The sequence below is a fragment of the Empidonax traillii genome, unplaced genomic scaffold (assembly GCF_003031625.1).
Source record: "Empidonax traillii isolate 1590-97213 ecotype Southwest subspecies unplaced genomic scaffold, ASM303162v1 scaffold393:size534744, whole genome shotgun sequence".
Taxonomy (NCBI): domain Eukaryota; kingdom Metazoa; phylum Chordata; class Aves; order Passeriformes; family Tyrannidae; genus Empidonax; species Empidonax traillii.
This window is the reverse complement of record NW_020955586.1, coordinates 317,158-338,125: the sequence shown is the minus strand read 5'-3', so window position 1 is coordinate 338,125 and position 20,968 is coordinate 317,158. Positions and strand designations below refer to the sequence as shown.

General features: G+C 42.1%; 1 protein-coding gene across 10 annotated transcripts in view; it reads left to right on the top strand.

Moving 5' to 3' along the window:
- The window catches only part of LOC114062271 (sodium channel protein type 5 subunit alpha-like), a 216,818-nt gene that overhangs the window by 90,872 nt on the left and 104,978 nt on the right, over positions 1–20,968 (top strand). For 9 of the 10 annotated variants that reach the window (XM_027893533.1, XM_027893532.1, XM_027893528.1 and 6 more), the window contains 4 exons: positions 5,376–5,517; positions 6,953–7,150; positions 11,172–11,345; positions 13,768–14,169. In XM_027893533.1, the coding sequence (XP_027749334.1) occupies positions 5,376–5,517; positions 6,953–7,150; positions 11,172–11,345; positions 13,768–14,169 (916 nt within the window). The remainder of the gene's footprint in view (positions 1–5,375; positions 5,518–6,952; positions 7,151–11,171; positions 11,346–13,767; positions 14,170–20,968) is intronic. The other variant, XM_027893534.1, reaches the window with a different exon arrangement.

The window sequence follows — 20,968 nt, the reverse complement described above, 5'->3', positions numbered from 1 at the left end:
AAAAATAAAAAAAAAATTTTTAAAAAAAAAAGAAAAGGAGTAGGGGAAGGAGAGCAACCTGTGACTTTCAGGCACCTCAAGCTCCCACTGACAGCAATGGCTTTGGCTGGGGTGCTGCTACCTTTTGGCCCCTTTCTCCTACATTCCCAGTTCATCTTACAACATTCATTTTTATAAATATTGTCCTCTTTCAGAGTGGGTAGTTTCATCTTGCCAGGTAGAAGCAAATGCCCAGTCCAAGGATGTTTGTCTGTTCCCCACAGCCACTGCACAGAATGCACTCCTGTTTTGGCTGCTGCTCTCCTCCCTCAAAGCCAAGGGAAGGGAGAAAACATGGAAAGTGCAGAGAAAAATACTCAGGTGTGTGGCTTAAGGGAAATGTAAGTCTTTCTTTTATGGCCTGAGGACTTTAGCAGGAAGAAGCAGGTTGAGGAAGACCTGACTGGGCACATCACGGAGGCCACAGGCATTGTCTTGTCCTTCAAAGCCTGCTGAGCTTTGAACCCCCGACATGGGGTTTCCATTTCCAACCGCCATGTCCATTCCCCTGGAATTAGCCTTGTGTCAAAGGCATCAGCTGTAAGTTTTTCAGCTTGATTTCTGCACTCCTAAGCTGTGACCTAATCATGAACACTAAAGGCCCTTACCAAAATACGGGTTTGTTTTTTTCTAATTTTTGCTATCTCTGTGGTATATGTGCATTATCTCCCATTACTGCTTCTTTAGTGAACAATTTGGTGTAGCAAGCCACAGTGTCCCTTCGTAACCTAAACCCAAGGACAGTGCAGCCTTCCCCTCACAGAGGTCATAGCTGACACGAGCAGCTGTTCGATGCTGAGTTCTGGTTGCACATGGACAACCCTCCCTGTATTTTCAGGATTTGAATGTTACAATCCAGTGCATTGTTGCTTTACGAATCTTCTTTTATTGCCTAATGCTGTTGGCCACTGCAGCCTGGATCAGCAGGTTGCTTGGCTTGCCTAGATTAAACTCTTGAGACAGAGCATTTTGTAATTATGCCCCTCAGCTACAACTCTCTGGCATTCCCAGCCTGTGTTATTTAAACCAAAGCTGTTTCTTATGTCCTTTAATTTCCTGTACCAATGCCAGCTTACAGTGGTGATTACAGCCTGATGGATAGGTGGGTAGACTGCTGCTTTTAACTTTTCTGAATCAATGACACTAATTTTATTGTGATCAGTTGAACAGCATCCTGTGACGCTCCTGTGGAGGATGGTATATTTCTGTGGCTTGTTGTTGCTGCCCATCCCTGTGCATCAGAGGAGAGTACAGTCCTCTGAAATGCTTCCCTGAGGTAAAAGAAGCTAAGGAGTTTGCTAAAAAATCCAGAGGGATAGGCTTAATATTCTACATTGAAGATAGTTCAGTAAAATCTTAAGACTCCTTAAAAAAATCCTCAGAGGAAATGGTGTCAGTTGCAGAATAATATTCTCATGTGAGAGTCTTACACTTAAATTTCTGTAGTGTTTTTCTGGGAAGCAGTATTTTGTTTTCCTCTCAGTGTTTTTAACACGTTCCCATACCCTGTGGGTTATCGCTTCTGTTGGCTATGAAAGAGGGTGAGCAAGAATGAGGAGTTGACAGCTGGGATATTCTGTCTCAAGTGCCCAGTTGCCGTAAGAAGGATGTAAACTACCATTAACAGCATTTTTGAGCTGGGGTTCATGCTTTTTGTGCTACAGCACCTTGTCTGAATGCTCTTAAAACCGAACATAATATTAGAGAAGAGTTTTGTCCTGGATTCAGCTGTGATAGAGTTAATTTTCTCCTTAATAGCTGGTACAGTGCTGTGTTTTAGATTTAGAATGAGAATGATGTTGATAACACACTGATGTTTTCAGTTGTTGCTAAGTAGTGTTTCTACTAAGTGAAAGACTTTTCAGCTTCTCATGCTCTGCCAGCAAGGAGGCTGGGGGGGCACAAGAAGCTGGGAGGGGACACAGCCAGGACAGCTGACCCCAACTGGGCAAAGGAATATTCCATACCATAGGAAGTCGTGCTCAGTTTATAAACTGTTAGGAAAGCCAGCCAGGGGAGCACTGCTTGGGAATTGGCTGGGCATTGATCAGCAAAAGGTGATTGAGCATCACTTTTATGTTCTAATTATTTCATTATTCTCATTATTGATATTATTATTACCATCTTTATTATTTTGTTCCTTTTATGTCCCATTAAACTGTCGTTTATGTCAGCCCATGAGATTTCTCATCTGAGCTACCAGTGTTCACTTTCACAGTCAGAAGGGTGGTATCTCCATGTCCTAGGGCTCTCCAAACAGTTGTGCTAAAGTGCTTTGAGCAGCTGCTTGAATGTTCTTCTGCATCAAAACAGTTTCCCTAAAAAGCAGCATTGGCAGTAAACCCAAGAGTGACTTTGTAGCCTCTGATCCGCGCCAAGAGATTCCTGTGAAAATACAACTGCAATGTTCCTAATATCCACTTTCCTTCAGACTTTGCTGTTCAAAATGGTGAAGAAATTTAGAAGAAATTGTCTCTCAGTAATATTAATGGCAAAATCTCCATTTTGACTAAGATTTTAGGCAACTTATTCTAGATGAAGCCTGATTTCCAAATGACTGCCCTGGCTAAGTTTAGGTTCACCAGTAAAGTAACCACCATCAAGTTTCTCACAGCTGTATTCAGGTGTTTTAGCCATTAATAATAACATTAAAATATGAGTGATGAGACCAGTTCAGTGGAGCCACTTGGGATTGGCCTTTTGTAGGTGACTAAGGAAAGGGCTGTCCACCTCTGGACATGGTCACTGAGCTCCCAGCCAGGCACAGTCTGTGAGTGCAGTCCTTTTCTCATGGCAAAGAGAATGAGCCTTACAAAAATTTTCACGTCCTGTATCGACACGATGTCTTAGCGCGAATCAAGTGGGAAGGGTTTCCTTCTTGAAAGCCCAGAGAATCCATTTCCCAGAGCTCTTGAACAGTGTGAGCAGCACGTCACGGGCAATGAAGGCTGTTTGCAGCAGCAGATCAGAGGCAGAAATCTCATGTGTCTACGGCAGAGAGTGACAGCAGATGCTGCCTTTGGGAGAGAGGAGATTTCGTGAAAAGGCTGCCTCAAAAAAGGACATGGGTGTACAAGAGAGATTCAGTGTGCATCTGCATATTTTATGCAGAGAAAGCTGACATTTCTGCGCTTTATTATCTTTTAACTCAGTAATGCTACTGTAATTTTTATTCAAATGTGGCTTTTATTGGGAAACAATAGGTAGTCAAAGTAGGAAAGATCTAGAAGGAAGCATTTCCCTACTGGCAGGGAAAAAAATAGAATTGACTCTCTTTTTCTTTCTGTGTGAGATACAACTGTTATTATCTAAATTCTCAGCTGAGATAAGCTAACTTGGCTCGGCCTAAGGTGGTAGAATCACTTATTATACTCTCACTTGTGTGTTACATTTAATTCACTAAACGTCAGCTGTTCATTTTTTATTGCTTATTCTGAAAACTATTGTAAACAAGGATCTGACACATTTTGCAGTGCTTCAGCATTCCCTTTATCAGTGTTCAAAGCAGATTTACTTTAAAATTTGTGCTTGACTACTGATATTAAGATTAGTAAAGTGTTGTTGAATGTCTAATATTTGTGGCAGACACCAAAGATTTGTGTAACTTCAGAATCTATAGCAATGTATTGTCATCTCAATATGTAATGTAAGGATGCTATCCTGTGCTGTAAAAATTTTAAATTATATCAGGATCAAATTTATATTTTTTTAAGATAAAGAACATTGATTATCACACTGAGAAGACACACTTTGTTTTCTCAGGGGTCTTTTTTTTTTTCTTGGTGGCATTTTAAAAATTACTTTGCATTATTTGTATTGCTGCTTTGCATTTCAAATTGAGGCAATATTCTGCTTTGGTAAAAAATACCAGTGATTGAGAAGCTCTAGGGGGCTTTACCAGGAGAAAATAAAGCTAAAAGCTGTACATATTGGACACACTCTACATGACTGGTGACATGTATAAGGTGGTTGGATATCACCATAATCACCCTACATGAAGACAGTTTAGAAAATCTTGACTCCTCCATCAGACAGCCAGCACATCAAGCTCACCACACGCCAGGACAGAGGGTATTGCTCTGGTCTCATAGCACTGCCTGGAAGTTGATGCCTCTCGGTGTCTCTGCTCTCTGACAAAGTGCTTCCACAGTCCCTCTTGTTCCAGCCATCCCTATTTGTGTCAGCTGGAATTTTCACCAGATTGTACCAGTTTCGTCTCTATCTGAAGGATAAGCAGAGCATACTGTAAGTTCTGCTGAGATCTGCTTCTCCAGATAGTTAGATGCTGCACACCTAACAAATTCCCAAACACCGCAGGGCCCCAGTACACTGGCAACATCCTTGATCCAATAATCGCTTCCTAGGATACAGAAGAAATCCTTTGCATACTACTCCATGTCTTCAGTTTCTGAGGGGTCATATTTTGTCTCTGGAGAGCAGCTTGTGATATGCAAGAGGTGTGGAGTTTCTGACTAATTGTGTTGCACAGTTCTGGGGGAGAGAATGGCACACTGACCTGGGGTCTCTCCTACCTTGTGTGCCGCTTGGCGATACAGTTCAGTACTTACACAGCATCACTGAGAGCAGTCTTTATCTCTTCTGGCATATGGGGCTAGAAAATTACTTGTAAAGAGCCTCCAAGGTTAATGAGAGCCAGTGAAATTCATGCTATCTTCATGCAATTTAATACAGCAATCTGCAAGACACACAAGGAAAGCTTTTTGCTGGCAGAAATAGAAAAAATGTCATGACCCCAGACTGCGGCGGTGAGTGGAACAAAAGGGCTGGGTTTCTTAGATTAAAGATTTAATCCTTGTAGGGGGGTGAGCGTAAGGTCAGACACAGTAAGCAATCGGGAAGGTGCTCAGATAGCACATGCTGATGTTTCCAGCCTGTGTCAGACTACATAACCAGAAAAGCAGGTTCACCATCACAGTATTACCCACAACTGTAACAGGACACACAAATTATATGATTCTTAATTAGAAGTGAGTGCCAAGAGAAACCATAGTTAAACACTTAAGTCTCGCTTAGGTACTAATTCCATTCTATTCCAAATATGTGAAGTGCTAGATGTTCTTTTGCCATTGCAGGTTATGCTATGGATACTATTTTCCAGTTTATCCTTTCAAAGGAAAAATAAGATTGCAAAGATCTTTGGTATTGAGAAGCAGCATCTAAATACCTGCTTCCTGTGTTTTTACCCAGTGAAGGAATTTACCACCTGTGATCTGTGCTCTTAACAAAGAGCGCACTGTACGTTCGCCTGGAAATCAGCTTCTCCGTGATGAAGCCATCTAAGATGTATTTCATAGATTGTATTTCATGTTTTGCAGCACATGCCCTGAGGGGTATATATGTCTGAAGGCTGGGGAAAATCCTGACCATGGTTACACAAGCTTTGACACTTTTGGCTGGGCCTTTCTCTCTTTGTTCCGTCTTATGACTCAAGATTGTTGGGAGCGTCTTTACCAACAGGTATGGTGTTACTTCATTACTGTTAAAAATTATAAATAAACACACCGTCTTTTACGGTGACATATCTTATAATTAAAGACAAGACAGAATTGCTGGTTATTAAGTAAACTGTGCTCTGACTGTGTGTTCTGGAGAAGAGCCATCAATTGTTACAGTTGACTTGTTTTCTTAAGAGTGATGATACCAAAAGACATTAGACTGCGTGTTTGGGGAAACTGGGGAGAAGTGGTACTGAGAGAAAGACACTTTGAATGACTAATTCTCCTGAGTATAAATGAAGTTCACCACTTGAGAAAGATCACCACGTCACTACTTGATGATTTTTTGATGGATGGTGCAACACAAACTAATCTTTTGAGTCCAGCTCAAGAAAAGGGCTAGAAAAGCACCTGTGTACTTGGCATAACTGGTTTTGCAAGGCACGGTAATGTATGCAAACTCTGAAGAACTGAATATCGTAGTTTGGCACTGAATGACAGACTCTGTCCATGAAGCCACTGGAGATTTACTGCTGCGGAACTACTCTGAAGGTACTGAGGTAGACATAGTTGAAGATTTCTGGGACTTCGGCTTCACATACAGCCAGTTATACAATTTCACTTCAGGGAAATGTAAAACAATTAAAATGAAGATTCTTTAAACAACTGCATTCACTTGACACAGAGCTGCGTGTACAACTCTGGGAGACAGAAACTGTCAGGGCAAATAAGGATGAACATCTCTCCCTGTTATTATTTGACCTTATAATATCACACAGTGTTTTCTATCAGTAATATCAAGTCACTGACCATGGAACATATCTGTTATATATCGGTTACATATAAGCTTGGCCTGTTCCCCTAAACTCCAGTTATGCCAATCAGTATGGTGAAGAACCAGGGAATACAATCAATGGAACTCAAGGTTTGGTTCCTCTTGTCCTGAGGCAGATGTCTGAATAATGGTCAGATGAGTTGCACCCTAAAAATATGTTTTTCTCTCCGCTCACTGCAAAGAACCCATCTGAAGAGATACAATATAAATCCCACTCGGATGGTTTCTGTGCACTGGACAAAAACAGATTGAGCTGTAGGGGGGAATTTTTCACTGCAGCTGATTGTAAGATTATCTATTCTAAAAGAAAACCAGTGGAGTGTCTGGTAAAGGAGGGAAGCATTCTTCTTTTAGAAATTAGTTCACTGCAAGGCACATAATTTTTGACCAAGGTATAAATATTTATCAGTGAGAAGACTATTTCTTTGGATGTGGTTGTCATTTCTCATCAAAGAGTTTCTGCTTGAGCTATTAGCAAAGGCTAGATTCGATTAAGTTGTAAATATAAGCATTTTTTTAAAAAGTTATTTAAAAATAATATTTTTTTCTTTTAAGAAAATAATGTTTTCTTTTAAAAAGCATAGTAAACAAGTGAATTATGATTTTATTTCTGTGCTTACAGACTCTGAGATCTGCTGGGAAGATCTACATGCTTTTTTTTATGCTGGTCATCTTTCTGGGTTCGTTTTATCTGGTCAACCTGATTCTGGCTGTTGTGGCCATGGCATATGAAGAGCAGAACCAAGCCACTATTGCTGAAACAGAAGAGAAGGAAAGAAAGTTTCGGGAAGCCATGGAGATGTTAAAGAAAGAGCAGGAGGTCAGTGAACTATGTGACATGATTAGCCTTGGGTAGCTTGAACAGATGGTAACTCGAGATTCAAGTTCTCTTTATTTTACATTTACCTGATAACCAAAGAAAGAGTTTGCTTGAAAGCAGCTTAATGTTTATTGTACTGGACAGAGGTATTACTGTTTTTTATGAAAGAAAAATGAGGGTTCTCGCTCTTAGGACTGAGGCCATTTAGGGTTTACATATCCAGAGTTGTACTGATTTAACCATACTATATATGCCGGCAGAGAAATTTATGTTGAGTGGCACGTAAGACGTTTTAATAAAGGTAAAACTACCTGGGCATTTGAGCATAAACCAGCTATTTTGGTAACTCAGCCGCAGCACCAGATGAACCTTCTTCCACCACCACTTTAGCACAACTTAATTTCCTGACTCATTCAACCTGCCAATTGTTTGATAATGAAAATAAAGAGGTAGGATAACCTCTTTGAGTCACCTACAATTTCATTCCTGAGAAAGTAAACAGGCAGACCTTGAGGTTCAGCTTTGAAAATTATGCAAAGGGTATGGATTTAATGTTTATGTCGTAAGTTTAAAAAAGCCAGGGAGGCCAAATGGTGGATGTAGCCTTATAGCCTTAATAACACTACTTAATTTTCATGTGGTTTGTGTAGGGTAGAAAGCCTTTATTAAACAGTGGAAGAGAACATTTTAGGTGCTATGAACCAGAAGACAATAAGAAATTCAGTCTGAAATAACACGTAGCACTGTAGCACAGAGAAATAAATCCTTGATACACAATATAAACTAATATACATAATTTTCTTTTGAGTACGTGTGGTTTCAGGGCCTAATCCAAAGCCCATTTAAATCCTCAGAAAGAAAATAGAAAATGCAATTCTCTCTTGACAATGTGCTACTAGAGGCTTATGCATCATTTAAGTCCTTTTAAATATCCTCTTTGATAGTTTAAGTAATAGGTAAATGCAATTTAGTCCATGTAGAGGCACTTTGAACATAGTAACTCTCTGCCATAACCTAAGGGAGCAAACTGAGCTCCAACTCATACTTATTTTATACAAATTTTCATGTGTTTTGACTCCAGCTGAGCTCTTCCTCATAACAGTCAACTTTGGTAGCCCCAACTATAATTAAAGGTATTTAAGAATTTCCTTTTGAAGGCTTTGATTTCAGCTAAGCCTGTATGTACACAAAAAAAAGGAACATTAAGCCCTGAAAGTCGAAATGTGGCAAAAGAAAGGTTGCTCCTGAAAACCTAAATTGTTCCCATTTGTTTATATGCTTTATAATATAGCCTTTTCTTCAGCCAGCCATTTCTCATTTTTCCTGTGCCCTGTTCAGCACAAAGGGTGGACAGTGCATGACTCAAGAGCAGCTCTTTGCTTTCTCATCATTTGTTCTGTTGCCTTAGGCCACCTCGAGCAGACTTCCCAACTTAGACAGTCAGAGCCTGCTTCGAAGAGGAAGTGACTAACATCCTCAGAGGTTTTTCAGTGCCTCTTGTCACTGCTCAGGCTCCATGTGCTTCAAAAATACTCACTTGTATTTGTAATACTCCTGAAATATTGTCCTAATTTTGGGGAAAGGAAATTTAGGAGTGGAGTGATTTGGATCTACCATGTTCGCTACTGAAGTCTGGTAAATTGGCAAATCAACTCTTGGCATCTCAAATTAAATATTTTGAAGAAGAGGTTCAGGAAAGTGAATTTGGTGGCTTTCAGATGTCCTTCTCAAATGTCTCACCCCAGTCAAAGCTACTCAGTTTTAGTCTTGTTCCCCAAACCTTGATCAAGATCTTGGGTTTGACTTTCTCACTGTACCGCTAAGTTCTTGCCTCAAGAACATTCTCTTGCATAATCCCCATGCCCTGGGCTCATGTGAACTAAGCTGTCCTCCCATCCTTCAGGCATTCTATGCCCTTGCCAGACATGTCTGGTCCCACACACCTTTCCTGCTCCTTGAGCTGTTACAGTGGGTTATTGCTTGTAGTGCCTGATGGACAGGACATGGTCCAACCACAGGATCCCAACCAGAAAGGATGGATAGGCAGGACATGGGGACATCCTCAAGAGCAGGCTGGATGGAGCACTGAATAAACTGGTCTAGTGGAAGCTGTCCCTGCCTGCGGTAGGGGTGTTGAACAAGATGATCTCTAAGGTCTCTTCCAACCCAAACAGTACTATGATCCTGTGATCCTCCACTCCCTGAGGAACAATTTAGTCCAAATCCTTTTTCTAATAACTGAGAGACATGCACAGCGCAGGAGCAGTTCCACCTAACCAGTAGGCAAGAAAATGCTAAGAAACAGAAAATTAGCTTTTTTTACAGTATGAGTACAGCATGCTTAGTAGCACAACCAGCAATATTTTCTAGATCAACAAAATATGACAACAATGAGAAAGGAAAAACCAAAACTCTTCAGACCAGCTTTTACACCGTGCAGTATAAAGAGAGCAGAAATATAATTGATAGACCTGCTTGGGGACTATCAGTCAATTTATACAATTGGTCTAACACATTCCTAATTCTGAGCTTAACACCAAAAGACTTGCTGAATCTTTATGAAGAGAAAGCACTTCAGTGTAGCAATTAAATTGACTAAGAAAAAACCCAAAAAAACCAACCAACCAAAAACAAAACAAAACAAAACAAAAAACCCCCCGAAAAACAACCTAGACCAGTGTCTGAGCCCTCCTCCTCTCTGCTCTAAGCAGCCTTGCTTATGAAAGATATTTCCCACAAGAATTAAGTTTTGTTGTGCTCTCAGCTTGATAGAGCTACCGCTACTCCTTGAAATACATGATTGATTCTTTACACGGCTGTTAAGTGCCTTCACTTTCCTTGGACTGATGCCTGTGGGAAGAAGGGAGTATTTTGCAGCGGAGAGATGATTGCCTGTTTGATTCTAGTGGCTTACAGACAATAGCACTAAGGATTCATCTTTCTCCTGTTCTGGGCAACCTGGAGAAGCTTTTTTTTTAATAATTCACTGTCTTTAGATATTTCAGCTGGGGGCTTTGCAAATGGGCTTGTCTCCAGGCCACTGATGTGGCTACCACTGATTTCTCCAGCACCTCCAAACCTGACCCAGTGCTTTGTGCTCAGAGCTCCCCCCCACCCCACTCCTCCCGCCTGCGCCCGGGACGGGGACCCAGCACATTGGTGTGAGCTGTGGCTTCCTCCCTGCTCCTATCGATCCTTCCCCCTGGATGCTCCTTTGCTCCCAAGGCTGTGTTCTTTGTGCGCTCAGGCTCTCGCTCTCGGCTCCTGCAGGGTTGGTAGGGGTTTGTTATCCCCCTCCTCCTGCAGCGATCCCCCTAGACAGTGCGGGAGCACACGGCAAAGTCCACCTTATCTCCGGCTAAGCCCGTGGTTTTCTCTTTGCATCTCTGATCACAGCTGCCTGTGCTGCTGCCCGGGATAAGTGTTTACAGAAACGTGCCAGCTGAACGGCCTGCTGTTCCAGGCATCCCTCTGTGATAGCGGGGGGAAAAAATCCCAGCTTGGCCGCCCTCCTGCCCAACCCTCCCGCTTCAAGGGGCTGAAGTCCCAGGGGACTTTAATCGGAGGTTCCCCGGGCTTGAGGGTTTGTTTTTTTTTTGCCTGGCACCAGAAATGTTAGTCCAGAGATGTGTGCACGTTGTAAACCTGCATGTGTGTGCACACAGGCTGTTCCTTCATGGAGTGTCGTAGGGTCCCATGTCTGAGCTCTGCATAATCAACATTATTTTGTGCATTCATTCCTAATACTCCACCACAGGATCCAGGAGACAGACCTGCACGCGTGCATTTTTACTAGGAACCTGTCTCACTTGTTGTTTATTTTCCAGTGGCTAAGTGTAGAGGTAAGAAACAGATAAAGACTGGATCCAGCCATGTGAGATAGTTTTATCTCCTGAAACTTTTGATGTATCTCCTATGCAAACTGAAAATTTAAAATAAATTGTTGAGGAGTGTAAGTAGTAGTTTCTCACTGAAATCCTTAAATAATAATTTTTATGCCTTCTGCCATCTTCTGATTTAGGCACTCGCTGCTAAAGGAATTGATTCAATGTCACTTAGTTCATTGGAAATGTCACCCAGAAGTGGGAAAGAAAAAAGAAATAAACGAAAGAAAAAGAAATCTTTGGGGGCAGATGAGTATGTGGAAGACCAGAGGAATCCCAAGTGTGATTACGACGATGGTCAGAGGAGGATGGTAAGCCATGGTCTGAAACATCATTTGTTCCACACTTTGCTGGACAGGCCAGACTCTGAACAGGGAGTTAAAGCTGAAACTTTCAGAAGAATCAGGTGTTTGATATCATGACTGATATTAACACAGCAGATACTACAGATGGGCTGTGTTAGAACAGTGGAAGGAAATGTATTGCCACTTTGTTTTCAAAATTAATTAAAAATGCCCATTAAACATTTTTACAAACCTATTTTTTCAAATTTTTTTTACCTTTTTTTTTTTTTTTTTTTTTGGCTTCAAGATTGCCCACAGTCTGGTTTGTTTTCTCAGTTTAATTTCATTCATCTTATTATATCTATCCTATCCCTACTAGAGATGAAAAATCCTTAGAAGAAACCTGCAAAGCTTAAAAAGAAAAGAGGAGAGAAGAAAAGGAGGAAAGTTGTCTCTGAGGGCTTTTTAAATGCTACACAAAGATGTTATTAACATTTTTATATTCCTTTGCTAGTTGCCTTCAAGTCAAAACTTTGTGGCACTTGTTTCTAGTTTCTATTGCAGGGGAGAAAAACAGTGAGACTGTTGTTAAATAGGGTTTTATGTAAATGTTCCTGACATGCATGAATATGAATCTGAACATGCTGTATGTATCAAATGATCATAAATAGCTCCAGATAATTTGTCTTTGTTTGACTGAGGGCAAAGTTTAAATGAGTTTGTTTTGTTTTTTGAATAGCCATGTAATGGGCTAAGTCTTTTTATATTTTTTTGTCAGTGAATTTAGGGATACTTGGCAACCATGAAAAGCTCATAGAAAACATGTAAGGGATGTAAGTAAATGTGACCAATTAATGACTCCCCAGCTCACAAAATTTACCCAGAGCTGGATTTCTGTTAATGACATGCATTTTTTTAACCTAATATTTTCTGATATTATCTCATTGGTCGAGAGGTCGCGTAACCAATTACACTTTTGTTAAAGCTAGAGCTTCACTTCTAGCTTCATTCTGGATGGGATTTCAAGACACCACGTGCCAGAATGGCCATGGATTGGAGCTTTGCATTGCCAGTTTATTTCTTAGATTAATATTTCCTGTTTTCACTTTTCCCCCCTGGATGTCATATGCATGAGAAGCATGGGAGACACATTTCAAAGCTTATAGTAAATCTTCTCTGCAAGGCTGTGTCTGGCATGGTTGGAGGGAATAAGGCTGAGTCATCATTCAGATGCTATCTGAGCAGCTGGAAGTGTGTTGCCATCAGAAATCAGTCTCAACAACTGTGCCATCGAAACCCAGGCATGGATTTTTGACCAGTTAAAATTTGGTAGCAGTCCAAATGGGTTGTTTTTAGTTAGAAAGGGCCTGGGTTTTGTGCTCCTACTTGTACCAGTGTCACTAAATAGCATCATTATGTAACTCAGTGGTGTGTGCTACAGCACAAAATTAAATCAGGCTTCATTTGGTTTGTCTGGTTTCTGGGTGCTGTGGTGATCTGACATCTCTTCCTATGTACTTGGCTCATGGGAAAGTTCTGAAGAAGCTGAAAATTCTGTAGAGGCCATAAAATCAAAAATATGTTCTACCTAAATTCTCTTACTCGGATAATTTCCTCTTCAAATAAGCGAGAAGGGGATAGACTTGAATTCCTTACACATTTTCTGAACATCCTTTTTACTCTGCCAGATTTTAGGTGTGTTTAGTCCTTGGCTACATCTTGCTGGCGCTCTGGCAGAGTTGCAGTCTCACTAACTGACGTCAGAGTGGATCATCAAGGCTGATATTTGAGTGAGGGAGACTGCTGTGTACTGAGGTTACCTATCCCTTAAGCAACCATGTGCACTGAGATAATCATTTTACAAACTAATAAACCATATCCCTCTTCTTGCTCTTGGTTTGTTGAGTTGTGTTGTTTTTTTTTCCTTTTATCACCTTCTTCCGTCGTATTCTGCTTCTTCTTCTTCCCTCTTCTTCTCATTTTCCCTGCAGTTCATTTCCTGCCCTATTTCTTTATCTCTTCTTCTCCCACTGCACTGTTCCTTCCCTAGCTGTTATGAAGATGTGTGATAATGCAGTAGATTGGAGCTGGATCCCCTTCCCTGCTCCTGTCTTCCACTCCTTGTGATGCCTTCCCAGGTCCTTTGGCACTTATCATTTTGGGGGGAGTAGATGCAGAGGAAGTATCACTCCATGAGCTGAATGCCACCTTGACCCCTCCTATTTCAGTACCTCTTTAACTGTCAAGTATTAGAGAAATACCCGATGGTTAGGAATGACTGTTCAACCTCCTAACTTTGCAGAGGCTGAACACGTGTAATTAAAGTCTTTCTCTGAAGCATTTGATTTAAAGTGGGACTTAACTGCTCTCCCCAGAACTTCCTCGCTCCTGAAAACATGTTGCAAAATGTTGTTTCTCTTTCCCCTTTTTCCTTTCCGGGGGTTTCTAGACTCTCCTTGGCATTAGTTATGGTCCCAGTGCAAACTTGGTGAAGCGCAGAACCAGCCACGGAAGCGTATTCAGTTTCCGACTCCGTGGCAGAGACACTTGCTCCGAAACAGATTTTGCCGATGATGAGATCAGCATCGCTGGGGAAAATGAAAGCCACCGGGGCTCTCTCTTAATTCCAAGATCTGGGAGGCGTCCAAGCGTGCAAAGTCAAGTGAGCCATAGTTCTCACCCTGCCACTCCCAACTACACCCAGACGGGCAAAAGGAACAGCTCAGTGGATTGCAATGGTGTGGTTTCCCTGATAGGAGGAGGCATCGGGGCACTCAACCCAGACCCTACTTCTCCTGCAGGGTTACTGCTCCCCCCAGTTATTATGGAAAAGCCTGGGACAGGTGACCTGGTGAGTACTTTATGACTTTTGTATATGATTCACGCTCTTGTTTCCTTCTAAATGTTGTTGGAGTTTGCTGTAATATATTTACACAATATGGAGAGAAACCCAGACCCACCATTCCAGGCAGGGTGGGAAGACAAGGGGCTCACTCACACAGTAATGTGTGTCTAGTGCCATATCAGAGAGGTTTATACCTTCTGGTGAGACTTACTCTTCAGAGCTGGCAAATACCTAAATCTTAGGCTTGACATGAATTTTCTTTGCTCAAAGGGACACTTTTAAAATCGGTTTCTTTTGACTTTTGAATACCTGACATTGCCTGGTGGATAGAAAATTATGGGTTTTAAATTATTGGATAGGAGTCTTACCATCTTGAGACTGCATTTTTTTTTCTCACTGGTTACTCTCTGTTTGCATCTGACCTCTGGTCATCTGTCAGGCCAATTGTGGAGGGCTTTTTCTACAGTCCAGAAGTTGTTCCCAGAAGGATTTAGCATCCAGTTCAAATAACACCCAGGAAATAGGAGCAACAGGCTTCAGGCTTCTTGGAGGGTGCCAGGATCCTTGTTAAGGAGCACTACTGCTGCAAAGCATTTAATAAAACTGTGAATACAATTATAAAGGCTGGTACCATTAGGAGACCTGGGAATTAATTTACTTGAAAAACCATGAGATGATGTTTTTGGAAATAGCTACAACACAAGCGGAGTAGTTTGGACAGGTTTCTAGTTTGAGATGGTGGGATTTTCTCTCTTTTTATGTAATCCACATTGTGGGTCATCACTCTCAGAAGTCTTTAAAGCAGTGGAGGTCTCTACCATAGTCAGCGTGTGCAAGATTTATTCCATCTTAGTGAACAAAAATGGATCAGAATAATCTCTCTCCCTGGAAGTGCCTCGTTCTGTTCACTTTAGCCACATGCCTTAAGTCAGGTGAGATAAAGACCACTCAGAGTAACAAGGTGCCAAAAACAGGTTACATTGCTGGGAAAAAAAAAAAGCAAATGTGATTATAACATGTATTAGGCAAGGTATCTCCTGAAGAGAAAGGTGAGTGAGATGGATCCCAGCCGTGGTGTCAGATTATCAGTAAATTGGGAAGTAGCTTTTTTCTTTAGAGCCAAGCAGCTTCTTTTCTTTCAAGCTTAGGAGTGATGTTTTTTTTTCCTCACCTATCTGGGCATTCCCTGTAGTCCTGCAAATAGACTCTCACACATGAGACGAGGGGCCGTGCTGCGCGTGGGAAACTGGTTGGTGTGAGAATTATCTATTTTGTTGACAGTTTTGAGGCTGTTGCTGCTTTTTTGGATGTTCACACCTTAGTTCATTTAGGACTGTGGTAATCCCACTTTTATTCTCTGTGGACAAGAACAACCAGTCATGAGACAAGTGTCTAGAAAGCTGAGCAGCAGAAACACTCTTTGTAGATAACGAAGTTTTATTGGATTTAGCTTGGTGCAAAAAAAAAAAAAAAAAAAAAAAAAAACACCAACTTGCTGTGTATTTAAGGAATTGAGGAAGAAAGTTTGTGCATCTGTTTAAAAAAAAAAAAAAATCTGAACCAAAGTCAAAAGACCTCAGTAGATGAGTAGAGGGTGTCCCCCTTGTCTCTGTAAGGAAAGCAGCTCTGCAGGCTGCTGAGGCTGTCCCAGCTGTCAGAAAAAACTTGAGCGAAGCGTGAGAGCACTCAACCTTTCACAGAAAATATCAGTATTTTACAGGATTGGGTCCTGAAGTGACAGGGAGGCTTTAAGCTCTGTTGGTATTTATTTTCATTTGTTGGCTTCCTGCCTTTGAAAAAAAAAAAAAAAAAAAAAAAAAAAAAAAGATGTTGGAAATTGAATGGCCCAGGTGGGTGAGCTCACTTGGCAGTGCCCTGGACATCTAGGAAATAACACCCAGGCACTATAGTAACAGATGCTCATTCAGTGTTGCAACGTGAAGGATGCTGAGTCTTCTGCAGAACAGGTTTGGTATCTGATCTATCCAGAATATGTGAGCTGGAGTTAAAAGCTAGTTGGCAAGAAGCCCACTGCTGTACAGATGTATTCACTACAGGAGTCATAAGTGCTCGGCACAAACGTGCAGCCTCAGCTGTGGCACAGGCAAAAAAAAGAAATAGCAAATCCAACACCTCAGCGTGCCTGGAGATAAATCAACATGTTTCTGGGCTTTGTGTTTGATTATTTTCACCTTTTTCATGGTAAAATCTGAAGTTGAATTTGTTCTCTGTTAGCAGGTCTGGCTTCTTTTTATATTTTCTTGATATGTTTGGGGAAGTAAAACAAAGATGTTGCAGGGTGAAGTTGCAGTTACCTCATTAACCCCACTGACCCTTCTGCTGTTATTTATTTTGGATGAGAGTGAGCCTATGGCGAAAAAAGAACCCACTTGGGCTTTCTGTTGTATCTTTCATGAACAAGAAATAAAGGTCCAGTCCATGAAAAGGCATCACTGTAATATGGGTTAAGCCCTGCTTGCAGCTTCCTGAGTTGTAAGTGTGGATTCACTCATGCAAACATAATGTTTGGGTTGATGGAGCTGAAAAAATATGATTTACAGCATTAGGTTTTGAGGATGCATTTGTTTAGGTCACTCTGTGATGCTCAGTAGCATCAGTCTTATTGCTGCTAAGTGGGGAGATCACTGAATTCTGGTTTGGGGAAAGCTCAGAAGAGCACTTCTGATTTAAAAGGCAGAGTAAACCCTGAAGAAGAACTGACCATCTCTGGTTTTAAGTTTCCAACCTGCTACCCTGAAGTAGACCATAGCTGTAACAAATGATTTCAAAGTGGGCCCTCCTAAGGTTTCTCAGGGAAAGCACTAACAATCACCAGCCACTTTTAAGCATTTTAGCCTGATAAGTCTTAGCAATATTCAACCTAAAGAGTTTTCCTCAGGCAAAGTGTCTGGCACCACAATGCACAACTTTGTGTCATTGCAACTGCTGCCCCCTGTCCCAGCCAAGGGCCATTTGCCCACGGGAGTGGCTGCAGGTGGGAGCTCAGCTGACATGAAAGCATCTGTGCAGCTTCTGCCCTCTCCCACAAGAGAGGTGGCTGCAGCAGGTTGTCCCACTCTTCAGGCTGGTGACTCACGTCACTGGTGTCCTGACACTTGGCTGCGGAAAAGCAACTGAGCTAAACAAACGTTTGAAACTGGCTCTTCAGATGGTCACAGCTGCCTGGCACAGACGGACGTGAGTGTGTTTCCACGGGAAACCAAGTGTGCTTGCACTTTCCACCTCCTCCCCCCAATCCCTAAATGCAGCTGGTGAAACAGGAGAAATTCCGTATCGTCTCGGTGGATGGTGCTCAGGCCCATCAGTGCTGTCAGCAGGGGCAGTCTGACCTGTCAGCAGCTTTGCTGGCCATGGGTGGCACAGTCCATTCAGAGTGGCATCTGCTCATGACGTCTTCTGCATCAAAGTGGTCCTGCGAGTCACCAGGGGCTTCGAGGGCACAGCCTGAGCAAGAGGAAGGACAACCTACCCTCTGCAGGGAACCCGTGCATGTCTGCACACCCTCTGGTGTTCCCGTGGCACAGATGAGCACATGCCAGGAGTGGTGGCACCATTCTCAGGAGCTGCCCTTGGCAGGACGGGGCGTTCACTGCGGTGCTCAAGGCAGAGAGGCCACAGAGGTCGCGTGAAGAGCAAGGTAGAGCAATACGAAAGTGTGGTCTGCAAACAGCCTTAACAAAGGCCGCCCTGGGTCAGGCAGTCATCAGGTGGATGTGAAGAGTGACGGGTGTTCAAGTGCAAGGGGTGCTGGGAGCTTGTCCCAAGAAATCCGTGGTCAAGTTCTGGTCACTGTCGTGGAATTCTCCAGTGTATCCTGCAGAGGACTCAGTCAGGGCTGTCCTGTTCTCCTACCAGCTTTATTCGAGTGGTCCAGCTGCTGATTTCATCAGACTTACCCCAGTGTAAATAAGACATGAGCAGACCTGGAGACTGTGCTTGAGTCCTGGTTCTTTTTGGCTTGACCAGAGACTGAGGGGGTTGAAAAATGGTATGGTTTTATGCTCATGCTGATTGCTGGGTGGGATTTTTGGCTTTTACCTTATTTAGAGGAGGTTTGTACATTATGTAAGTGACGTCAGGGCACAATACAACCAAAAGTTTCTGCACATTTCTGCAGTATTTATTTGTGGCTTTGTATTGCTCTGTAGTGTCTTGGTCTTTCTTAGTTAGGAGGTTAGAATATCATCTCCCTTCACAAGGTATTGATATGCTTCAATAGAATTGGATTTAGTTAATGAGCTGTTACCTGGAGCTCAATTTATTATGGGTTCTGATGAGGTTAAATAAGATATCACTTACTGTTGTTAAAAACCTCTTGAGGGTTAAGAAACACTCATGATAGCATCCCCTCTTGCCTACTAAAGCCAAATGGAGCCCTTTCTGTAACAGTGCAAGGAAAACATGAGGTTTTAGTTTAACCTGAGTTTCCAGCTATTCTGAAGTGGAAGAGAAATGGATGCAGGACTGAGGAGGTGGTGGTTTGCAAATAGGCAGCTGGCTGTTAGCTGGTGGTCCCTATTGCTTTGCTCTTCCTGGGGCACCTGCTCACCAGAGCTTCCCGTCAGTCTAGGAACAGAGTGGGACAATCTGTGGCATGGCTTTGGGATAGGCCACGAGGCCAAGGCTGGAGCCACCCAGGGTCTCCCTCTTGCAGATAAAACCTTTCCTGAATTTCCTCTTGGTAACACTCATGTTTTCTTTTTTTGGAAACTAGAAATGCTGAGCACTGCTAGATTGGCAGGAGTGAAAACTACTGGGAGGGGTGAGCCCTTGAGAAAGGTCAGGCTGTTTATTGAGGAGTTGAACTAAAAATTTAGAGGTTTACCTTTAGAAAAACTTTTTTTGGTGATTTTATTTTACAAGGGGAAAAAAAAAAAAGAAAAAGACAAGACCTTGACTTTTGTTGCAGCTAAGCACAAAATGCTTTTGCTGACCACATTGCTTCGAGGTTTTCTTGTTGACCCTAAAACCGCTCCGAGGTAAAATTTCTTTTTGTCACTTCTTGCTTTGCCACAGGACTGGTGAAAAGGGAAAGTGTTAGCAGTTTCCATGTTCAGAAATAAAGACCAACAAAATAAGTAATCCAAAAATCACTATCAATAAGTTATAGGGATGAAAGCTACCCAGCCCCCTGCTGCTGTCCCAAAGAATTGTCACCACACCTCTAGTTCCTGCTCATTTCAAATTTTGCTTTATCACACCCTAAAGTGTAAATCCCTCAGATTCGGCACAAATATTTCAAGCTGATCCAGTTTATCTCTTTAAATAACTAAGCATCCCCAAAATTAAATGGCTTCTTCTTAAAGTTGTGCTTTATCGTGGTCACCTCCAATCTCATTAAATATTTGTGCTACTGCCTTACGGGATCCATTGTTCATGGTGTGGCCTGTCCACCTCTTTTTATGCTTGAAAAAATCTTGAGTGTACAAGGAAAATTAAACCCCTCCCAGTTCCTAAATATGGTCTTTAAAAATGCTGCCATGTATAAACCCATCTTCACATAATAGTTTTGACATAGCTCAGAACTGTAGGCAGTGAGAAGGAAACAATTCTGTTATGCCTCCTCATTTACGTGTAAATTACTGAATAGTATTTTTGTCCCTATAGAATTTAGCTAGTCCAAAGGAGAAACATTTCCAGTCAGTCAGGGAGCAAAAAATAATCTTGTCCTGCTGGAGGTGCCTATGTTTAACTCCATTGTGATTTCTCCTCTGGATCCGAGGGAGACTCCTTGCATAACTGTAGGGACTGCTGTTATTTTTGTTTAATTTCTATAGAAATATAAGTACAACAAGCAACTGTGCCTGTGTATGTTCTCTCCGTGGTGATAATAGCCTTTATGCTGCCTGTTTGTCCAGTTCCTGGAACTGCTTTCTATCTCAGAATGCAAAAACTACCAGTTCCTTGCATGACTATTAGCCATCTCTGCTCTAAAATAAATAGTAACAAAAAACCCTAAACACCCCTCACACATCTATTCTTTACACAGAGCAAAAGCTCATAGACTTCCTTAAGTAACTTCAATAATTTTATGCAGTTCACCTGCGTGGAAGCTTTCTTTCCTGGAAAAACACTTCCCAGTAAATGGCAAGGTGACTATGTGATAGATTTTCTGCTCTGTTGGGAAAGAGAACACAGGGAGTATTCCTTGTCCATGACATTGCCTGCCACACACTGTGTCCTGGCTCTAGGGATCAGATGACCCACTGCCAAGGAGCTGGCAGGGAACAGGGTTTTTGGGCTCTGCACACGCTGCTGGGTGAGTGGGTGGCTGTCACATGTGGCACCTTTTGCACTGAACGTGGGCCAGCAGCAAATTTCACCCCCTCACCTCTCCAGAGAGGGGAGAAGGAAGGAGTCATTCACACGTTTCCTTCAGGAACACCCTTTGCACGTGAAGGATGGCATACTGCAAACAGTCCCCTTGACTCCAGAAGGACTCCTGAAGTCTTGGGGGCCATTTCTAGGTGGCAGAATTGAGGCTGCTGGGCTGGAAAAGAGGAATAGAGTGACTTGAAGAACTTGTTGAGTGGTGAATGTTGCATCAAACCTAGGGGAAAAGTCTGTTCATTGCTAATTTTTTAATATGTCAAACCTATTTAACTTGGACTTTTCATTTACCCTGGTTTAGCTGAATAAAAAAAAAAAAAAAAAAAAAGGGAAGAATGAATCTCTGAATGTTTTTCCTTTGACTTTTTGCCTCTTTGCACCTGTGAGTAAAAGGTGGCTTTCAGGTAAAGGACTTTTGAGGATGGGATTGTCTGATGACATGTTACTGGTCTCA